This window comes from Trichogramma pretiosum, unplaced genomic scaffold (genome assembly GCF_000599845.2).
Source record: "Trichogramma pretiosum strain Unisexual culture from Peru unplaced genomic scaffold, Tpre_2.0 scaffold62, whole genome shotgun sequence".
Lineage (NCBI taxonomy): Eukaryota > Metazoa > Arthropoda > Insecta > Hymenoptera > Trichogrammatidae > Trichogramma > Trichogramma pretiosum.
The window spans coordinates 1059585-1079675 of record NW_019641674.1 but is presented as its reverse complement, the minus strand read 5'-3'; the positions used below and the strand labels follow the sequence as shown (position 1 = coordinate 1079675).

Genomic DNA, 20091 nt, shown 5'->3' with positions numbered 1-20091 from the left:
ACACATACACGCACTCGAGCCTTCTTAAGGGTTTCCATAGTTTTGTCGCATTTTCTATGTTTTGATATTCTTTAACCCATTAACACTCAAAGTGACGAACTTTTTTATTCGCAATCAACGCGATTTTTTCCCATGTTTTAGGCTTTGAAAAGACTTTTAGCTCATATATGGATTTATGAAAAATTTAAGGCCCTTTTGGAATCCAGGCTCAAAAAAGTTATGGTTGTTTCAACAACAAAAAAACGTAAAAATTGTTGCTAAAAATCAACTTTGAGAATTTTTTTTTTAACTATTCTGGTCGAAATTTCAAGATGTAAATATTATCAGAGGTGATTATGGATGAAGAATTACTTTAGGGAGTTTTTCCACATTTTTCCAACCACTTTTTCTAACAAAATGGCGGATATATGCTAAATAGCGTAATCAAGGGTCTAAAAAATAGTCACACAAAAGTTGACGTGTAGAATTAGTGGAAGGACAAAGAGTTTAAAAAAGAAGGATGATGTTATGAATCGTTAAAAAAGTAATATCCGTTCTTTTGGAATGTTGCAGATGATACTGCTACTAGAGGCCAACTAGCTGAGAATAAGCTGAAATATCAAGGATCTACGTATTGGCAAGGTTACTTTACTCGTTGATCTCTTTAGGCATCACAGTAATCCGAACTGTAAGTGCCATCGTTCGCAAAAATTGTCGCTGCAGGCCGACTAGCCGACAGAAATAGTAGTGGCGCAGAGGTAGAGGTAGGTTTTATCCACTGGTTTATTTTTCTTTCCTTGTTTTTTCTAATCTTTTTCCTTTTTTTTTCTTCGCATTTCTTATTCAACTGTTGCTTCGTACGAATATTTTGATGCGTCTTGTGAGCTTATCTTTCTCCTATACATGCATACTAAAAAGCACATGTTTTTTTAACCAGTGCTAGACATGTGTTATAGTAACATAGATTTCAAGCTCGGTAACGTACGTGTGTATACCTTAGGGTTATCCACTTTTTCAAAAAATGTTCGGATCTCGGCAGATCTGACGTATTCTAAAAGTTTATTGTTTGAAACTAGGCGAGTGCTGTAACGAGTTTTATTGACAAACCATACCTGCATCAGTTGATAATACCATTTTTTCTTACGAGATCCTAAAATTAGTGACAAAGTTGCCTATTTTAGGTTAGAGTGGGAAAAAATCATTTTATACCGCTGCGTGGCATAAGTTCACATTTATGGCACGCTTTTCGGTGGCATAAGTCGCACATTCTGGCACCGCTGCGTTCGTATCACACTCGCATACGCTCGTGCGCTAACCTCACTTCGCGATACCAGTAAATGCGACTTATGCATCGGAAAAGGGGGCATAAATGTGAACTTGGCACAGTGCTATAAAATGTTACACGATACTCGTGACATAGGGACACTTTTCGGCCCAGCTATTAGGACCCTCCCTGCGCTCGGGCCCTAAACTACGCCATGCCAAAAAGTGTTACTTATGGCACTTGTATCGTAAAGTACTATTCTGTAATGAAATGGCGTTTTTTTGAATTTTGAGGACGTAAAAAATGCTAAACTTGTTTTAGGAGTAACACGACTCTAGGATTTTCAAAAAATCGATTTTTTCAGTTTTACTTGAGAGCTTCCTTACAGTATATAGAATAATGTCTAATGGGTTTTCCAGGATAAAATACTTTTAACGTGTTTTTCTCGAAACAACATTTTTCGACACTGCCGGTAGAATATCTCGCAAAATAATGAACTGATCGAGCTGAAATTTTAATTGCAACTTTAAAATTGTATTTTCAATCGAAGCACTCAGCCATTTTTAGATTGGTTTATTATTTAAATTTTTATAAACAATTTGCGGAAAAATTTTTTGATAAAAATTTTATTTTTTTGTTTGGAAAGCTGCTATTTTCACAATTTTTACTTTGGAGATTAAACCCAACGTATTTCGTTAGAAAAAACATTTAACTTTAAGAGGATATGTTTACTTTTGTTCTAGTTGCCTTAGAAATTGAGAAATTTTACCGGCAGCGAAAAAAGCACTATTTTATAAATTGGCTGTATCTCCATTTTCAGATAAAAATCGATAAAAATTTTTTTGAAAGTACTTCAAGACGTGTATTATAAGTTCTCAAAACCCCAAATTGATTGATCTATCTTGTTCCCCGCTATAAATTCCCGAAATTTGGTATTTTTAAAAAATCCTAGAGCGGTGTTACTCCTTAATGATGAAAAACTGAACAGAAAAAATTTGAAAAAAGTTTAAAATACATATTTTGTTAGAATTTTTTCATATGACTCGAGTCCTGTCATCAGTTTTAGCAACAAAATTAATTTCAGTGACGAAAGTGTACTGTTTTGATTTTTTTTTACAAAAAATAGTCACAACATTAACAAAGTATGTACTTTTGATGAGTACATTGAAAAATGACAACCCTAAAATTGTTAGCCCTCTAGATCCATCCCTCATGGATCTACAAAGTCTCAAAGTTGGAATTTGATTTTTCGCTGGTCTAATCGCTGGACGAACACATTTATTTTTTGACATTTACACTTTATTGCACGTGTCGATGAGCTATTGGGGAATCGTAAGCGATATATATAGCCACCGCGAAATGCAAAGATGGCGGACTTATCCCAGACGTCAACACAGGATGTATGGGAGCCGCGCAGTTAATTAATTTTTGTAAATGAATGAAATAGTTTTACGAGAATCTGATCCAGTCAATATAATCCTCATTTAAATATGTTCATGTACAAAAATTTTCGTTAAAAAACGTCTGTCCCTTCGCCTGTTATCATTTAATTAAATTTGCTTAACCCTCTATCTGACGTTTATTTCGGCTGCTGCAGCCCCACCATAACCTCGCTTAGACAGCTGTAGCAGCCGAAAGTAAGTTGAAGTACCTTTTTTTTGACACGACCTCCATCAAACGTTGCTAGGCGATAAATAATTCGATATTTTGGTCTGAAAAAATTTGTAAATATAGTTAAATACATACTTTGTAAGTACCAAAAAACTTGATTGCATTATTCACTTCCTTCCGCGAAAAAAAAATCACGAAAAACACGTCATTTTTGAGGCGCTAGATGAGAGCCTCCCCTTAAATCCCGTGAATAATACTAAAATTTCTGAAAAATATAAATAAAAATATTTTCTTCCTCTTCACGATGTAATTTTTTTATAAAATCGATGAATCCTAATGTTCTTGATCCGTAAATAAAGCTTAATAGCACATTTTCTCAAATAATTTCTTAAACATGTTAGAACACACTCAGACAGTTTGAATCTCACTCTCCTCGTGATTAGCCAGATGAGGTCGAGAAGGTTCTCAACAAATAGTAGCTCTGCACGAGAATAAATGACTAACCTGGCATTGGCTAGGTTTTTACACAAAAAATCTGTGTTTTATTCTAGTACGTTACCAATCTATTGCCTAAACTTGAGCCGAAAACTAGTAAGCCTCTGAGCAAGTGCAATTATCGATCAAGGCAAAGCCGAGGCTGACAAACATGTACTCTGAGGCTTTCTTTTTTTCTTCATAGGTGTGTATGCTATTTTTCATGAATCACGCAGAAGACATTAATCTTTTAATTTTGGATGCAGGGCCGAAAAAGGTAAATTTTGGCTGGGTAGCATGAAAAATCGTAGTAACTTTTAAAATATTAAACAGATCGAAATAAAACTTTTTCGGGCTTCATCTTTAAAATATACGATAATAAACGCAGTCGCACCAACGAAAGGGCCATCAGTGTCAACAGATGGTACCGTTGCACCAAGAATTACTGCGCCATCGTCATTTGGACGTAAAGAACGTATTTAATCACATCTTCGATACCTTGAACGAGTTGAAGGTTCCGGCATACCTAGAATACTTACAGGAAGGCGCTAACCAGGACATCACTTTACTTGGCTACAAGAAAAAAAGAAACGTAGACCATAATCACAACACTTTTCCTTCTCTGTAAAAGTCATCTTTATTGATGCCGAAAGTTACGTCTTTACTCCTCGATCACTCGTAGGACACTTAACAGCCACAGCAAAGGACATAAACTTCAAACCTCATAATCTTCAACGATGCAAACTACACTTTGCAGCTTCAACGTGCACATCCGACTAACGATCCGAACTGGTTGACCGTTTTAACAAAACTGCCTTTCTACACAGATTACTAAAAACTCATGCAACACTTCACTGGGACACTGATAATGGAGCGCGCGTCTATACTTGCTCGGTGTCTTACCGAGCCCCAACACCATACACCAAAACTAAAATGCAATTAATTCAGCGAAGTGGGCCTGAAGAACGCGCTATTCAAATGTTTAGCAACTATGCATGATAATCTTAGAGAAACGGCTTCTATCAATGCTAGCTTGCGTTGATACAAGAATAGCTCTTTAGTGCGTGTCTACTGGTGTACACCTCCAGATTTCTCTTGCCCCACAGGTCTTCGGGACTGGACCAATGCAATATTGTGGGAGGGGGGTAAAAATCTTTCCTGCGCACGAACTATACCTCCTGCAGGCTTTCGAAAAAAGGATAAATGAGAAGGAAAAAAAAGACGTCTTGGAGGGAGAAAATGTCAAAATAATAATCTCGTACTGGCACTAGTACTAAACATGAGCTTAACTTTAAGAATGAATACATATATAGTAATTAATTTTCCAATAATGCAAAAACATTTAATTGTATACATACAACATATGTGCAGGTACTATGGGAAAAGAGGCATGGATACCGACGAAGGGCTACGAGCCAGCAGCAACTGCAGCAGTAAAAGCAGCGCCAGCAAAGGGAATCAACTATTATCTCGTCACGAACAGGCAGTTGTCAGCCCGCAAACCCTTCATGTTCACAACTCGGCAAATAGCTTATTAAAGCATAATGTTTGTAGGTACGACTCCAGCTTCGATTATTTATACCTCGATGGCTACGGGTAATTTTTCCCTCTTCAAGGGCTTATATACATTTTAAATTCAAAATTTTTTTTATTCAATTTTTGAATAGGATTTTTTCTCCCCTTTCCATTGCATATTTCGAAATTCTAAAATTTTGATTTTGCACTGAGACACAGCTGTTTTCGTGACCCTTTTTCCTATACTTTACGTGTTAAATTTTTTCTTCTTTTGCGTTTTCTGGCAAGTAGTGTTTTTGGTCACCTGTCGTAATATTCAGAGGGTACCAATTGAACTTTCTGCACCAGGGTCGCGTACACTTCTTCAGAACATCAATGCTCACGGCCACTACTACGGGTCAGACGATTGAGCTTATAGATCATCCTCAAAACGTACTTTTATGACTTAAATTTCGGCAAAAACGGAAACTGAAAAAAAAGTGTGTTTAACTGTTCATGCATAGCAATCTGAGTGTTCGGTCGTCTCAGCCGTAGTAGTGGCCGTTAGCATTGATGTTCTGAAGAAGTGTACGCGAACCTGGTGCAGAAAACTCAATCAGTACCCTCTGAAAGTTACGTGAGGTGACCAAAAACACTACTCGCCAGAAAACGCAAAAGAAGAAAAATTTTAACACGTAAAGTATACGAAAAAAGCTCACGGAAACAGCTGTGTCTCAGTGCAAAATAAAAATTTTAGAATTTTGAAAAATACAATGGAAAGGGGAGAAAAAATCCTTTTCAAAAATTGAATAAAAAAATTTTTGAATTTAAGGTGTATATAAGCCCTTAACATCTTGCAGCTGTTTTTAAAATTTTTTTGGGGTTAACCATGGTGAATGGTCCATTGAACAAAATGAAACCACATAGAACTCAATTGAGTCATGCCATTTCTTGGAATTCTATGACAGGTAGTTTACATGTATTCAAAGCTTGGCATAAAATCTCGACAATAAATAATTCAAATTCTTTTAAATAAGATATTGAAAAAAGATATTTTCTAAAAAAAAATTTTTTTCTCTTGTTCAGCCTGATACCATAAATAAAAATATAAAAACATTCAAGCCCTCTATAAGCCCTTAATAGCGAGTAAAAACGTTATTGAAATGTGAAACGGATCAAATTAATTCATTAAATTCCATTACAGATGCAGTCAAGGAGTCTTCGAGTCTTCCGAACTATGTCTTGTATCCTGCGAGCCAACGTATGCATCAGCTTGTTGGCTGTGGGAGCAACCGAATACTGACGACATGTGCAATACAGCAAAAATCATAAGCAGACAACATCCGTCGATATCAGCCAAAGTAGTCCCGCTTTGTAGGCTTTTCAAGCCAAAAGAGGATGAGGTGACCATTCGACAGCAGTGCGAATGGAGGAGACAACAACAGCATCGAGCACTTCGGAGGCCGTACGGACAGGCCAAACTCAGGCTTGCTATCGAGATGATCACAGTCACATTCATCTTGAGCATAGCCTTACTTGTGACACCGGGTAAGTTTTTGCAGATTATGCATGATAAAATAGTATTTTACGATACAAGGGCTATGAGTAACAGTTTACCGTTACATAATAGCCGTGTCGGAAAGTGTCCCCTATGGCCCGAGTATCGTACTCAATTTTGCAGCACTCATATAAGGTCACATTTATGCCCCCTTTTTCGAGTCATGAGTCGCACTTTCTGGTACCACGAAGTAAGGTTAGCGCATGAGCGTAGCGAATGTGATGCAACATTTATTACACGCTTTTTGGTGGCATAAGCCGCACATTCAGGTACCGCTGCATACGCATCACACTCGCATACGCTCGTGCGCTAACCTTACTTCGCGCTACCAGAAAGTGAGACTGATGTATCGTAAAAAGGGGCTTAAATGTGAACTTAGCACAGTGCTATAAAATTGTGTATGATGTTCGTGCCGCAGGAAACACTATAACGCAGCTATCGGGACCCTCACTATACACTTGTATCATAATGTACTATTTTTCTTATTTTCATTAATTTTCCATGTTTTTATCTTTAAAGTTCTATCAAATACTGCTTTATGGTCAGTCTATGACTAAGTTTTAGAAAAAATTGTATTTTAGTGTTTAAAAGAACATATTGCAATATTGCTCAACTCGAAGGATACAAACAACTTAATTTTTGGTCTCTTATGATATTTTCCATTTTTTCATAAAAAATCTTTGTTCAAATATTATTTTATTTAACCCCCATAAAAGGAAAAAAGAATGTAAAAAATTAAAATCCAACTTTTAGCCTTTGCAGGTTCATGAAGAATCGACCTAAAAAGATAAAAATCGGAAATTATCGTTCTTTAATGTAATCTTTAAGTTAACGTACACGGTTTCAATTTCATTTTCTGAAAGTTAACCCACAATTGTAGCCCATATAAAAGCAGTATCAAAAGTAAACATGAGTCAAATAATAACGATTTAATAATATAATAAAGATCTTATGAAGTTTATTAAATTTTTGAAGATTCAGAAGCGCTTTAGTATACTGCTAAGGCTCAAATTTATATTTTCTGTTTGTAATCGATATTATAAACTTTCGATCATTCTGAGAAAATAATAAAAAAAGATTTTTAATGATGAGTAAGATATTTTAAATGAATTATGTAAAATAGCTATGAAAAAGAATGAGAATACGTATTTATCATTGTAGGTTTGTGTAATCACCAGGATGCAGTTCATATAACGGCAATACTGGGTGAAAGTGTGGTGTTCAATTGTCATGTGGAGTTCCCGGATCAGCACCCTGTACCATATGTGCTACAGTGGGAGAAGAAGGTAGGCGACACGGTACGATATCGGGCTGCACCAGAGCAAGCCATTGACCCTACTTCTCTGCTCTCTGTCCGTGAGTTAAAATCGAGGGCCTCGCTTAATGCCAAGGGAGTCTTCCTGGTGCCAGTCAACTCAGCCGCAGCTCAATTGCTGCCCGAGCGCGTCCGACAGAAATTAAGTCGACAGTGGCTAAAGCTCGCCACCGGTGAGGACGTTGGATTCTTGGTAAGGGCATTTTGTCCCGTTCGTCGCTGCCATTCTTTCTTGCACTTCAGAAGTAGTATACATTAACATGTGCAGTAATTGTACATGTATGTATATATGAACTGCTTCTCTCTTTTATATACAAGTAATATCTTTTGACTCTTTTTCTGGAAACCTGTAACGCGTAGCACATATCGTTTTCTTTTTCTGTCCGACTTGCCCAGCGAGTCTGATATACTTTGTTTACACTGTATTTTGAATATTATATTATAACATAACTATTAAATTGGGTTTTACAAATCGGTTTTTGGATCGAATTTTTCATGCTCTTTCTTGGTAATTAGAAAATATCGATTTGTTTTATGTAAATTGGGTCAAAAATATGGATAGCTGAAGCAACCAACTTTTATAATTCAATTGTAGATTTTTGATACAATAAAGCACGCAAAAATTGTATTTATAAGAAAATTAAATCTTACACTCATTCGCCTTTACTTTATGAACTGAATAACTGATGTAACTATTCACGTTAGCAACATGTACTTTATTTTTTCTTATATTTGTATATAAGTTAATAATAATTGTATGAATAAATTGCCAGCTACTATTCATGTTCTGTATTTTTGTACGGCAATGGATATGTATTTTTTAACTTTCGTAGTAGTTGACGCGCTTTATTGAAAAGTTGGTGCTGTATCTTTCTTCTACACAATTGGGTAAATTTTTTCATTCAACTGGAATTTTAGTTGAGGTAATTGTTAGATACATTGAATAATCTATGAATAAAGTATTTGTAAGTTTGAGTATACTTCAAATATTATATATTTGATCATTTCCAATCGAAGATGACATCAACGGAGTCTCAACATTACGAATTTTGAAACAAAAAAAAATTAATGATTACATTTTTGAACCGATACTGAACAGGTAAAATTATGGTTTCTAGAGTCAAGTCACTTGATATTATTTAAAAAGAACATATGTCTAAACAAAGACTTGATAAACATTTTATTTTGAGATTACTATTATAATTTATGATACAAGTGCCATGAATAACACTTTATAGCACTGTCTTTTGCATTGCACTCGCTACGATAAACCGCCTCATGAATGGGGGCACAAATTTGAACTTAACACAGTGCTATAGAATTGGATATGGATAACGTGCCAGAGAGAACCCTTTTTGGCACGACTATCAAAACCATCCCTGAGCCCTAAACTACATCATAACATTATTTGTACTTGGATCAGGGTCAGTTTCACTGCGCTCAAGCCCTAAACTTCTCCATGACATAAAAATTTTACTTCTTGTGCTTATAGTGTAAATTACCATTTGGCAGAAGTGTTATTCATGTGAAATTATGGCAACGAAAAACTCGAGAGTCCATTACACGGATGGTTAGAATATTTTGACCAATTTTATCAAAAAAATTGAATGTACTTTAACAAACTCTTGTTCTCACAAATTCAATTTATTTTCCGTGACGTTTTTTTCGAAAAGTTTTGTTGTTATAAGAAGAGTTTGGCATCAGGAAGCTGCATAAATGGTGAGCCCTCGTTTAATTCGTAACATTGTGTGAAGCATTAATAAAATTTTTGTCGATGTGTTCGTTTTTTGTCAAAATAATTGTCTTTTCTACGTTTTTGCCTTACTTTGCTTACAAATTTTTTATTACTGTTTTTAAACAAACAATACGATTAAATACATGAATGAAACACTTACACTCAAATATAATGATAAGTGCCATATTAATCATATTACTGTTTCATATCACGGTAAATCGCAAAGAACAAAGTTTTTGCCTGAGATTTGAAAAATAAATATTTACAAACTAAAACAATTATTTCTCCGGAGTGGGGAGGGCAGAGGAATCCTGCATTCAAATAACAACAGCTTCAAAATATATAACGTTCAATTTAACGCGTCATTTTCCACATTCTCATTACTATTAATTCAAATCTTTGATCATATATATTACCCCATAAAAAATCACTTGAATTAAAATATACTATGACGAGTTTACGGCTTTTCCTCCTAGCAATTAAAAATTATTCAATTTAATATTTATAGTATGAATTTAAGTCACATAAGTGGTCTCATAAGTTATATATTTTTTAAATACAAAAATTTGAATCACATGAATATTACTACTCTTTTTTACTCAATCTTCTTTTATGCATGAAAATAATTCTAATCAGTATCTTATCAGTCCAAATCGATGATGTATTTTTTTTTTTTTTTTGAATGCTAGATGATTCATTACTTTCAAATGTAGAATTTAATAGCACAACGATATTTAATGCTTTCACATGTAAATTTTTCCTAGAGACATGAAATCGGGTGTACTTTTTTAAACTAAATTTACAATTTTTAAATATAATCATTGTATTTTTAAATTATTCTAAGATCCTAAGCCTCATAATACACAACTCAAATTTTATTACAAAAATGATGATTGTTTTAACTTTTATTGAGCTCTCACTCGGTTATCTAGAATAATACAATTTCACACATTATTAATTTTGAAATTTAGTATTAATTCATATAATATCTGTCATTTGTAGTTAATTAATCCTTGGCTTAGTTCTAAACCAATTGATTCATTAAGGGCTCATAAGCACCTTTCAAGCGAAAAATATTTTATTCAATATTTGGAAAGTATTTTTCTTTGCCTTTTCATTATACTTTTTAAAACTTTGGAGATTTGATTTTCCCCTGAGGTACATCTGTTACCATGAGTCTTTTTTCATATACTTTACGTGTTATTAAATTTTTCTTCTTTAGCGTTTTTTGACTAGTCGTGTTTTTCGATTACCTGTCGTAACTTCCAGAGCGCACCAATTGAATTACATCGCCTAGGTGACATACACTTTTTTAGAACATCAATGGTCACAAACGCAATCCTAAAAGAGTTGCTGCACAGAGTTCAATGGTAAAATGCTCACCTGCCACGCGGGTGATCCAGGTTCGATTTCCGGCCGATGCACAAATTTTTCGAATTTTACTCTAAAATTCGCGTTAGGCCGTTTCATGGCGCAACGAGTAGGAATGAAAAATGAACCAACACTTTTATTTATAAGTATAAAATATTTACTATTAATTAGTTAAAGTAGTATTACAATTAGGCACGTTAAGAATCGATGTGCGCTCTGGGCGAAGTTCAAACAAAATCAGCTTGCTCGCTTGCGAGCACTCACTGGTGGGTTATACAATCTTACTCCTGCGGGGTGATAAGACGCATTCCGTACGCCCATATACATCGATTTTTCAACACAGAGGAAGATCAGATTTTAAAAGGGAAAGAAAAATTCTTTTCGAAATTTGAATAAAAAATTTTCCGTCGTAAAGGTGCCGGTTGGTTATGAGCCCTTAAGTCGTTTGTTGTTCAGATATTGCTTTTAGTTAATTAACTCTTGTAAAAATCGTTAAATCAAAAATGTACTCTAGACCATGAGTTGTAAAAGTGTGGTGAAGTGTCAATTATGATAGCCTAAAAAGTTAACTCCAATAAAAATATTATAGAATTCCACACTAATAAGATCACATACCTACGGAATACCAAATTGTTTTAACACTGTGTTAGGGACTTCTAATGCCGAATGATAATGCCCTCTATGCTTAATGTGACCCAATGGGTCTAGGAAAAATTTAAAAAAAAATTCGATACTATTTTTTTTACCAAGAAAAACACTTTCAGACTTTCAGAAAAAAAAACAAAAAACAAATTAGTTTTAGAACTGTAGTCGAAGAATAGGTCGATACTTTTTCATAATTTTCAAAACCGTATGGCATCCAGTTTCAAAAATCTGAAGTTTCTTCTACAGTAGATGGGCGGACTTTAATTAGATGTTCTTGAAACTCTAAAAAAAATTGGAAAGTATTCTTTGACTAATTCAAGAACTTTTTATTTCTTGGCATTTTTTCCCTACTTTTTGAAACATAAAATTACAACGATTTTTAGTAGAAAATAAGAACAGCAGCAAGATGTCTAACTTCTTTACGATCACATAAAAGTTTAATTAAAAATTAGAAAATCCAAGAAATTCAATCAAATAAATTAAAAATCAATTCTATAAAATATGAAACTAAGGTTAAATTATAAAGTAAAAAAAAGTCCAAAAACTAATCCAACCAGAATGAAAAAATACCTGAAATTTCACTTCTGGTGTGCATGGATATTCGACGATAAAATCACCAAATTTAGAAGTTTCTCTGCTTTGATGCGTTGCTACACATTATGTGCTCGCCACCAAAAATATAGCCAAGCTCTTATGCGAAGCTGGTTTACGAAGGTAGGATTTTATAGCATAGAATCATTTTTTTTTTATGTTACTTTACATGCGCTGATGCAGGAAAAAGGTGTAAATGTCAATAATTTCAACTTATATACTAGGTCATATGCTCCAAATATTTTGTATAATAATTAGCTTTGTTAAAAATAAATGTAAGTCTAAATTTTGATTATAATCGATGACTATGTCTGACTATATTAGCTTTGTATCCCTGATTTGGACTTATACTTCGACCCAATATTTGAACGTGATTGAAAATCACTTTAGCAGCATTTGACTTTTCCGATTGAGATTTCAGGGCTCAGTACATTTAAAAAACCATATTAATATTTATATCCTCTCCATGCGTTTTTCAAAAAGATAATCAATTTATTTATTCATATACTATGGCTTCCTGTGAATTCTCAGATGATTTATAGCATAGGTGCAACTTTTTAATAAGTTAATTGAGACTACTCAATATCAGTTTTACCATAAATTTATCTTAGAAAAAGCGCACGTACTACTTAAAAAGTGTCTACAGATTTTCGTGGTATTTAGATCACATCGAATAACTTCTAAAGCAAGATGTCAAATTTTGTTTTTTTTTCCCTGCAGCCCATACAGTTTTTCAATGATGGAATGTTTGAACTTTAGATTGCGTGCTAATCAATTTGAAATAAGTGGTTAGTAAGTTCAGTGCTTTATGTTGAGATAGGCTCTTTTTGTCTTTGACCTTTTAATAGTAGACCCTACCGGTATTGACCTTTTTGCTTCGACCCTTTTGTCCGGATACCCTTTTTAGATGTGCTTTCAAAAGTTTTTTGCATAAGTACCGAGGTATAAATCGTTTTTATACAGCCCTAAAATTGATGTATTCCTACAGAGCACATTTTCAATGAAATTGATGAAAAGTTCCATTGAAAGTACATGAGAAAATTCAAAGTCACATTCTAGCGTTACTACATAGGATTTTAATAAATTTTTCAAATTAAATTAGATTCCCAATCTAGAACAAGATGCAAGTTGGAACTTTTTATTTTTTTTAGTAATCAGAACATTGACAGTAAAGTTAAGTGGTTTTCTGGCTATGCTTTAGATAAGTAAGTTAACTCCCGATCACGTTAGACGTTGAGTTAAAGTTTCGCTGGACACTTCGTCAGTTACAAATAACAAACACACTACCCAAAGACTTTTCATATGCATTAATGAAAATTCGTTGCAGTCTTACTTGACATATTTGCGAATATTAGAATATAATTTATTTAGGTTTTCTGTTTTATTGAGGGTATCATGTGTATTGTTAATTAAAAACTATTTCCGAAATTAGACAACGTCAGTAATTTAACTCTTACAAGACCATTTGAGATGCATTTCCTCAAATGTCCTGAAAATTTTGTTGTTGTCTTCTGTAACCTAATAATGGAGCCCCCTACGTTTAGTTTCATCCAATGGGCCTTAGGGCCCATTTTAAAAATAATTTTCAAAATGCACAAGTCTAAGAATTAGTCAAAAGATACGTTTGAATTTTGTCAGAATTTTTGAAACCTGCTATACAAATATTTTAAAAACTGCAAATTTAAATTACACGCACCATATATTTTTTATGTTTCTTCTTCGGTCGGTGATAAAAGTTTGGCAAGACTTTTTCAAAACTTCGTTTGAAGTTGAAATGAGAATAGATAACTATACTTGCATGTCAAAAATACTTCAACGGTAGAATTCAAAACTTATCTGAAGTTATAGGGTGGCGGCACCAGTGAATGAATGGATTCACAAAATTATGCTTATAATCAATTGATTTAAAATCTAAATTTGCATTAATTCCAAGCGTGCATTCAAATTTGTGTTCGTTAGGACTTATTTCATAAATAAAAAAATTGAAATACATGAAAAATAATATTTCATAAAGTTATAAATGATATAACTCAATAAAATGGGGTACCCCAGTGAATGAATGGTAAAGAATTAATCAATGAATACTCTGGACCCAGTGAATGAATGAATTATATCACGGCACAAACATTGTCTTTTCATTTACTGGTATCGCGCTATGCCAAGTCGCATTATCCCAGTAAATGAATATATTCATTCACTATCAACTATATTTGAATTTTTGTAAAAAAGTGAAGCTAGTTGAACTAAAACTGATCATAGTATTTCAAACTTCAAGCATCAATAAAATAAAAATAATTTTTTGACGTGGCTTAAAATTTCCTTTCATATTCTAATTTTAATCTTTTCTTGGTCATTCATTCATTGGTGCTGTCACCCTATTAGATTGGTCAAATGTGTGATCGCAATTCAATGAGAGAGAGAGAGAGAGAGAGAGAGAGAGAGAGAGAGAGAGAGAGAGAAAATAGAATAGAATAGAATAGAATCGTATTTATTACTGCATTTTTAAAAATGGAACGTATTTCTAATTTTTATTCTATAAAAAGACAAGTAGTATGCCTATAGGATTATCTGTGTTGGCAATAATATAAAAATTATGGATTTATGGAATGGAAAATTTTGGCAAAATTGGATAGCACCATTGGAAAGCTGAGAAAAAAAAACAATCAAAAACATATTATTGTTAAATTTTTTGAGAAAAATCGGTACTGTCATTGTCACAAAACGTTAACATAGCGACTACTGCGAGCGCTGGCCGCGGCCGGACGGTCGAGCGCCGACTTTAATCTTTCTTGTAGCTCAAAATTTTCCGCTGTAGCACGTGCTGAACATTAGTGTTTTCGACGTAAAAATCCCACATCTTTCGATTGGAAACATAAAAAAAAAGAAGAAAACGTTGTTTTTTTCAATGTTCAACTTTGAAATATATTTTTCAATTTCTTTCCTGGAAAATGGAAAAGTTTGGAAAGTTTGACCTCATAATCGGAAAGCTGAGGTAATTTCCCATCAAAAACCTTCATCAAATATTTTTTCTAAAGATGTTTGATGGCCGGCTTTCTAGTGGAGTTAGAAATTGAGAGATTGTTCTTTAAAATGCTACTCGGCCGGGTCGCTATGACAGTTCAGGAATTTTGCCCCATATAGGGTAGTCAGACCAATCAATGACCGGGTACCAGTGAATGACCATTTTGAAAAATATCATATGAAAAACAATTAAAAATATAGTTGTATGGACGTAATTTAATTTTTTAGTGAACGATGCATCTCGTTTTCTATGTTCGATCATAATTTAACAAAGAAAAACGATAATTATTGCACATCCAAAAGTGGTCATTTACTGGTCGAAAGCGGTCAATCACTGGTATAAGTACCCTACATGTAAGACATGACCAGAGATTTTATCAAAAAGATCATTCATGACATAATATCTACTAGAGCTTTATCCTCACTCGCTACCGCTCGTTCGGTATTTTAGATTCGATTTTTTTTGAGAAATTTCTAATTTCGATTTAAAAAAAATGTACTACATATAGTACTACATGTATGCTACATGTATAATATTTTTATATATTATATAAACTGTAGTAATATTATACAGTAAAACTTTGATAATTCAAAAAATCCTAAATGCAGGCTGTAATTTCGAATTATCGAAGTTTGAATTAACAAAGTTTTACTGTAGTACAATTATAGTTCTAATATAGTACTATTATAGTGCTATTATAGTACTCATATAGTACTCCTATAGTTCTATTATAGTACTATTATAGTACTGTTTTTTTTAGAAATCGAATTCAAAAATTTTTTGAAATTTTTTTTCATCTTCATTGCGTAACATATAGGATATATAGGATTAATTTATCATATTATAGGAGGACACGTGGATAGTATCGTCAAAACATTGAACGAAAGAAAAAAATTAACTGGTCTGTTCTGTACTCATTAAATTTTTTATTTAAAAAAATTAGCCGATTAAGATCGTGTCTATGTTGATCTCTATTATGTAATAGACTTAAGTTATAGAGTAGTAAGGGTATCAAGTTGAATCAACATCATTTTCCAAACACAAGAGTTTCTGAAAATATTTTAATTAATTTTTTCACTCTCCTTAATGTAAATAGGTGAATTACAGCAATTTCAGTTTAAATTCATTAACTTTAATCGAATTTTAATTATCGTCACATTGTATAGTTATTTGACTTTTAAGAAATTTTTATACTCTCTGAAGAATACGAATTTAGGAGTAGGCAATTGCGAAATTTGAATTGCACTCAAAGAATCAACCCTAGTTGACACAAATAATCATAAGAAGGAAAACAGCTATTTTGAAGCATTGAATTACGGTTTGCTTTCCGAAATTATAATTACACGTAGCTTATTATAAAAGTTGCAAACAAGTAAAATATTATAATATATTATGATTATTATTAGAATTTGACTAAATTTGAATCTCATTTCAATATAGTTTTTAGAATATAGAATATAGATTTTTTTTAAAACTTCTTAGAGCCAAACATATCAATACAATAACTATTACAGATAATTTAAATAAAATTTAAACCAACACAATTAAATAAATTGTTCGGCAACAATTTACTTCTTTTATTTAATAAACTCAAAAATTTGCTAAAATTAAATTGAGTAAAAAAATGCATTTTATACATTGATTTGTGACAAATATTCCAGGTCTTGAATACTTACTTTTCCACTCATTGAATCTGTCTTCGCCTTGGTACTCATGTTAATAAATCCTCTTGCTTCTTTGATAATTATTTTTGCTTACATAATAATATTTGTTTGTTCACTTTAATTTAATCGTTGTATTGTCCAATTTACTTTAAATTGTTACTAAATAAAAAAGTCATTGCATTGATTATTGCATTTGTTTAGTGTGCATCAAATGTTCATGTTTTGAGCTAATTATTTGTACGCACTGCTTTGAATTTTTGGTTGATATGAATAAATCCTTTTAAAATTGAAATTTAGTCTTTGTATTTTCATCACTCTTGTATTCATACATAAATTAATGAAATAATAAAATCTAAATTTCGATTTTGTCTTGAGGATCTCTCAGAAAAAATAAAAAAATATCTGCACACTTTCATCGTTTTAATCATGTGAAGTTATTAATTTTATCAGAAAAAAATTGTACTTCTCATTATTCCAAATTAATGCAAATAATGGAATGTTCGAGCATAAAAAATAAGAAACACCTTTATTTTTATATACTGTTACGTGGGTCAATATTATCAATACTCAATGTAAAAATTTGCGCTAATTTGGAAATTATTCGTGCAGTTGTCGATCTCTCGTTTATGTTGCTTTTTGATATTTTCGCAAGGGGCAGGAGATACCAATCTACATATGGTACGAATCATATCCAACTCACAGTGGTGAAGGCTATGAAGGGCGAGTGTCCAAAGTCAGTCCAAATTCAAATTACGGTGTTGCCAGTCTCAACTTGACCAATATACAAGAGAGTGATCAGGGTTGGTACGAGTGCAAAGTTGTGTTCCTTAATAGATCTCCAAGCAGCAACAGAAACGGTACCTGGTTCCATTTGGATGTTCACGGTATGAATTTTAATTATTAATTTCAAAAATTGATATCATTAGAAAAATCATTCGTCAGATACTAAATATTAAAAAAAAAAAAAGAGAAAAACATCTATGGCCAATTTTCCATAAAAACGAATAGCAAAAAAATTTTTTTTACTCTAACCTTGAATACGCAACTTTGCCGCTAATTTTAGGCTCTCATAGGAAAAAATAGTATCATCAACTGGTGCAGGTATGGTTTTTTAACAAGACTCGTTACAGCACTTGCCGATATAATCTTCTTTTTATAATCTCTCGTTTTGCTAAAAAACTATAGCTGCACCCGTTGAGAAATATACTATTTTTTCTAAGAAAATGAAAAAGGCTTTGTTTGTGTTGCCACTCTAATACCTATTCATTATTTTTTTGAAAACAGCCCCACCTAGATTTACAATAACTCCCGAAGAAATGATTTACGTCAATGTTGGGGATGCGATTATACTCAACTGTCAAGCTGAGGGTACGCCAACTCCAGAGATTCTCTGGTATAAAGATGCAAATCCAGTCGAACCATCGTCAACCATCAGAATAATGAACGATGGGACTGAGTTAAGGATATCAACCATAAAAAATGAAGACATCGGCGATTACACATGTTTAGCGCGCAATGGTGAGGGACAAATCAGCCATACAGCTCGGGTCATTATCGCAGGTTCGTAATATTAAAATTGAGCTAAATTAGTACCAACATCTGTTACCTTTTTTACGGTATTAACAATAGAATTATAAATTTATTGATTCTTAATATGATTAAAACATTAAAATTACATTCTCCAATATTTTATATTACTAGTGATATGAGGCACGCTCTGCACTGCCGTACGAACTAAAATAACCAATGACTTAAAAATATAAACATTTAAGCAAACGCCACATTTAAGTTTTCCCACTAAAAAAATTATATGAACGACCGACGCGAGTTTCCGACCAATCATAAAGCGAGGCACAGTTACTCCTCGACCAATGAGGTGACGAATAAAATAACTTCACATGATTTTTTTAAAGAAGGATCCAGTTTATCTTAGAAGATAAATACATTGTAAATTAGATCTTTAAAAACAAGTTATTAATAATGCTATACAGTTAAAAGAGTTAGAAACCTTTGTTAAAAAGTATGTCTGATTTTAGAAGACCATATCATGCTTTTCAAAACAATTTTAGTACCTTTTTACGCACTTTGAAGTACCTACTCTTAAAAATTAAATGACTTTTAATAAACTCACTTCATTGAGGCTTCATCTTACCTTTTAAAGCTTCATATTTATCCTTTTTGTTCAACGATTTATAACTCAGTTGTTTTACTTTTGTATACTATATTTTTACATTGTTGTCTCCATTTGATAAAATCGATGCTGTTTCCTTATTTTTGTAACATTGTTTTTTTTTTTTTTAATTAAAAAACTCATTTCATATAATCAAAACTCAGTAGAAATAATTGATAAAAATGAAAATTATAAATCTTAACTCGGGCACTTTTTAATAGCTACCTTATTCTACGAACAATTACAGTGAAACATATAGTCAACGCGCCGTAAGAGTTCATTTAGTTAATTGATATAGCCTATTTCTAAAGTATTGTATTAAACGCATTTTTTGGCTACCAATTTTGAATATCGATGCAGAAAACAATCCGAGTACGCTAAGTTAGTTACTAACCATTTAATTATTTATACGATCATATACTGTAAACTATTGAAGATAAATGTAACCAATTGTAGATCACTCTCTCTCTCTCTCTCTCTCTCTCTCTCTCTCTCTCTCTCTCTCTCTCTCTCTCTATATCTCTTGCTCTCTCCTCATACACGCGGGCAGAATTTTCAATATCAACGTAACAGCCTCTACATGTGAGAAAATTCGAATGAATATTCATTGACTTTTTCCCGACGTTTATGAATAAATATATCTATATTTGGTAGCAAGAGATACACGACCAACAGAAAATTGCTCTGGCTAAATTGGTTCAACAGCATAAAACACGTCCACCAATACCTTTTTTTTAAAACTTGATTGGCCGAATTACCTAAAGCAATAACGAACATAATTTTTAAAACAACAACCCAGTTACAATTGTACATCACGAATATCTGTTTTTTTTTCATTTTGTTGAAAATAGGTGGAGCAGTGATAACAAATCCTCCAACAAACGAGACAAAGCTCGAGGGCGAAAATGTGTCGTTCCCGTGTGAAGCCAAGGCCCTTCCAGGCAACGTAACAGTGCGCTGGTATCGCGAAGGTGCTCTCATCTCGGAAGTCTCAGAGCTTGATACGCGAGCATCTGTTAAGATGGATGGGCGACTCGTGATCAACCCTGTGAGCGCCGATGATTCGGGCATGTATTTGTGTGAAGTGACCAATGGCATAGGCGAGCCCCAAACTGCCAGTGCTTATCTCAACGTCGAGTGTCAGTTTCAATAAACTTTTATACAGCATTCAATTGACGCCCAAAAATATTAATTGTGG

At 33.1% G+C, this 20091-nt stretch overlaps 1 protein-coding gene across 10 annotated transcripts in view; it reads left to right on the top strand.

Annotated features, from left to right (window-relative positions):
- The window catches only part of LOC106649048 (protein turtle), a 95626-nt gene that overhangs the window by 40100 nt on the left and 35435 nt on the right, over positions 1–20091 (top strand). For 9 of the 10 annotated variants that reach the window (XM_023460575.1, XM_023460576.1, XM_023460578.1 and 6 more), the window contains 7 exons: positions 553–743; positions 4700–4882; positions 6027–6370; positions 7542–7678; positions 17382–17607; positions 18008–18283; positions 19745–20032. In XM_023460575.1, the coding sequence (XP_023316343.1) occupies positions 4719–4882; positions 6027–6370; positions 7542–7678; positions 17382–17607; positions 18008–18283; positions 19745–20032 (1435 nt within the window). In that variant the 5' untranslated portion in view covers positions 553–743; positions 4700–4718. Of the gene's footprint in view, positions 1–552; positions 744–4699; positions 4883–6026; positions 6371–7541; positions 7679–17375; positions 17608–18007; positions 18284–19744; positions 20033–20091 lie in introns of all 10 variants that reach the window. The other variant, XM_023460577.1, reaches the window with a different exon arrangement.